Consider the following 3,474-nt stretch of genomic DNA (forward strand, 5'->3'; position numbering starts at 1 on the left):
AAAAGCGTATTGGGATCGATTAGGTCGACTACGATGCTTCGAGACGCTGCTCCAGCATGGACGTAATCTAATGACTGAAACAAGACACAAAAATAAAAGACGTGTGTGTGTGTGTTTATGTATACACCACACACACACACACACACACACACGTGGATATTTCTTGAAACTTTACTGCGAGTTCAATTCGTTTGTTCGTTCTAATGACGGGGTCAGGTCCTGAAATGTCCCACGCCCTCAGCCCCGAAGGACATTCGATAAGAACTTTGGCCGTTGGTTTCGTGTTTATTTAGGCTGTTTGTATTTGACACATACATAACATGTGGGAAAATTATACAAACACACACACAGAGGTGTGTATGTGTCTTATACGAATGTGTGTGTGTGTGTGTGTGTGTGTCGTATGTATTAAGCAATGTGTGTGTGTGTATCATGTATGTTATTTATGTGTGTGTGTGTGTGTGTGTGTATGTAGTAGAAATACTGACGGAACAGGCGATTTTTAACAACATGGCTTTTTCTTACGTATCAGGTCACCACATAAACGTGGATGTTGTGAGAGTGAGAGAGAGGGAGAGGGAGAGAGGGAGAGATAAACAAAAATAGAGCTAGAGAGGAAGAGAGGTATAGTGAGAGAGAGAGAGAGAGACAATGAGAGGGGGAGAGGAAGAGAGAGAGTGAGAGACAATGAGCGGTGGTGGGAGAGAGGAAGAAAGATGCATAGACAGAGAGGGATAGATAGATAGATAGATAGATAGATAGATAGATAGATAGATAGATAGACAAATAGACAGAGAGATATAGAGATAGACAGACGGAAAAAGAGAGAGACAGACAAATACAGAGAAAAATGGAAGCAGTTGACAAACAGAGAAGAGAGGGAGGGAGAGAGAGAGAGACTGACAAATAGATAGAGCGACCACGAGAGAGAGAGAGAAAGAGATAAACAGACGAAAGGAGGGAGAGAGAGAGAGAGGCAGGCAGAAATAGACAGAGAAAGATATATATATAAACAGAGGGAGGGAGAGAGAGAGAGAGACTGACAAATAGATAGAGCGACCACGAGAGAGAGAGAGAGAGAGAAAGAGATAAACAGACGAAAGGAGGGAGAGGAGGCAGGCAGAAATAGACAGAGAAAGATATACATATAAACAGAGGAAGTGAGAGAGAGATAGACTGACAAATAGATAGAGCGAACAAGAGAGAGAGAGAGAGGGAGAAATAAATAAACAGACGAAAGGAGGGAGAGAGAGAGAGAGGCAGGCAGAAATAGACAGACAAATATACATATAAACAGAGGGAGAGAGAGAGAGTGTGTGTGTTAGAGAGGGTAGAAATGTATTTATGGAGTGCGTGGCCAAATAAGATGGCATGAATTTTCACTTGTGGTCGCCTATGTTAATTGTTTACAGTGTTCTCCTGGTGCTGACATGCTTAATAGGGGACCATCTACCTCGGATGAACCATGTCGGGCCCTACATCAACCGTCATCTATTCCTGAGGGTTGCCATCGACAACTTCACCCACGGTATAATCGGATTCCTTTCCTGGGCCATAGTGCTCGATCTCGATCTAGTAAACACCGACACCAACGCGCCTGTTATGTTCCTTCCGTCTTCTGGGTTCGTCCCCACCCGAAGCCTGATGGACGTACAGCAGAGTAGCCTCCTGGCCTGTTTGCTTTGCATGGTACTGGCCATGTCTGTGGACGTTGACCATTTCCTGGCAGCGAGAAGTTTCAGTCTTCAGGTAAGAAACTAATTCGAAACAACCTCTACCTGGTCGCTAGATTCACTAGAAATAACAGCCAGAGTCAATTTCCTGGGGGTTAATCGTAAAATATTTACCACCAACAACCCGCTGTTTTGCGGAGACCTATTTTGCTGATAATGGAATGGTTAACACGGTTTCGATTCCTGGCATACCTACACAAATAGCCAAATGTCACCTCAACGATTTTACTTCCTCATAACTTCCAGAAAATTTGATATTTTTAAATGAAATTTTATATAAATACACTTCTGATCGTATAAATTCCGATTATATCGGAATTTGTGGCGAAAAATATTTTTTCCGAGGGTGGGGGGACGAGGAGTTTTGGAGAATTCACACGAATAGGCTTTGTTTCCTTATAACTTTCAGAAAATTTGGTAATTTTTTATGAAATTTTCTACAAATACCTTTCAGAGTGTGTATATTACGATTATATCGGAATTTAATGGGAAAAAAAAAACTGGTACGCTCGCACACACACACTGACACACGTCACATAATCTACAAAATAAAACTTGAATGTATGAGTTCACCAATTTATTATTATTATTATTATTTATATTAAATAATACCTATATAATCGTAATTACACCATCTAAAAGTTATTTAAAGAAAATTTCATTAAAAATTACCCATTTTATAAAAAAATTATGAGGTGGGGCACATTTATGTAGTTGCTTAGTTTAAATCCCCGGTTAACATGTAGTTTAGCGTCGTAAATTTCATAAAAACCAGGCACCTAGTTTATTATATTACCTTCTAGCGATAGCACGAGCATTTCTGAAATAACTACCGAGGGTCCACCGCTGTAACATAATATATAATCTTAAATATACCTAACAACCAATACCAGTGAAAAATCACAGGGACATGTGTGATACCTAATGGGGTCAGCTCCCTATATTTGATAACCGATGGGCTGGGCTTTCTGTGTTATTTTTGGCCACATATCTAGTTGTGAAATTGTTAAACATTCCTTGAATATTGTTGATCCAATGAGAGTATCCATATACAAGGGTGATAGATGTTCGCACAGGAGTAGACCCAGGTGAGAACGTAGAAGAAGTATCTATATGACGACTATATATTACAAAATAAGTTCGGTGACTGTGAAAAAACTATAAGTATTTTCTAATCATTGTTTTTTCCTGTTAGATAAATATATTCGAGGCTCCGATGAAGCTATAAAGTGTTATTTAGGCACTCAACTATGAGTCCACAGCACCTTGTTGCAGAAACAGCAGTAAGCCGATGAAGTTCATTATATAATCGTTTTTCCCTTTGTCATTTCTTTTTGTTACACAAATCTAATGAAATTATAAGATTTCATCGTGGTCATTTTCAGTTTTTAATGCAAATACCTTCATATTTCGACTTGGCCTTTCGTCGTTCCAGGCGTTGATGTTCTTTCATTCTGAGTTCAAATCCCACCGAGGTCGACTTGGCCTTTCGTCATTCTAAGGCTTGATAAAATAAACTAGCAGTTGTTTTTACTCGTTTCCGAGCTCAAATCCTGTTGAGGTCGACTTGGCCTTTCGTCATCCTAGGGCTTGATTAAATAAACTAGCAGTTGTTTTTTCTCGTTTCCGAGTTCAAATCCTGTTGAGGTCGACTTGGCCTTTCGTCATCCTTGGGCTTGATTAAATAAACTAGCAGTTGTTTTTTCTCGTTTCCGAGTTCAAATCCTGTTGAGGTCGACTT

The 3,474-nt window shown here is 39.8% G+C and overlaps 1 protein-coding gene across 1 annotated transcript in view; it reads left to right on the plus strand.

The window, feature by feature from the left end:
• The first annotated feature begins 1,284 nt into the window (after positions 1 to 1,284).
• LOC106878056 (transmembrane protein 267) overlaps positions 1,285 to 3,474 on the plus strand; it is a 4,631-nt gene continuing 2,441 nt past the window's right edge. The window contains exon 1 of the mRNA XM_014927144.2: positions 1,285 to 1,749. Coding sequence (XP_014782630.1) covers positions 1,372 to 1,749 — 378 coding nt within the window. The 5' untranslated portion in view covers positions 1,285 to 1,371. The remainder of the gene's footprint in view (positions 1,750 to 3,474) is intronic.

This window comes from Octopus bimaculoides, chromosome 28, assembly GCF_001194135.2.
Source record: "Octopus bimaculoides isolate UCB-OBI-ISO-001 chromosome 28, ASM119413v2, whole genome shotgun sequence".
Taxonomy (NCBI): domain Eukaryota; kingdom Metazoa; phylum Mollusca; class Cephalopoda; order Octopoda; family Octopodidae; genus Octopus; species Octopus bimaculoides.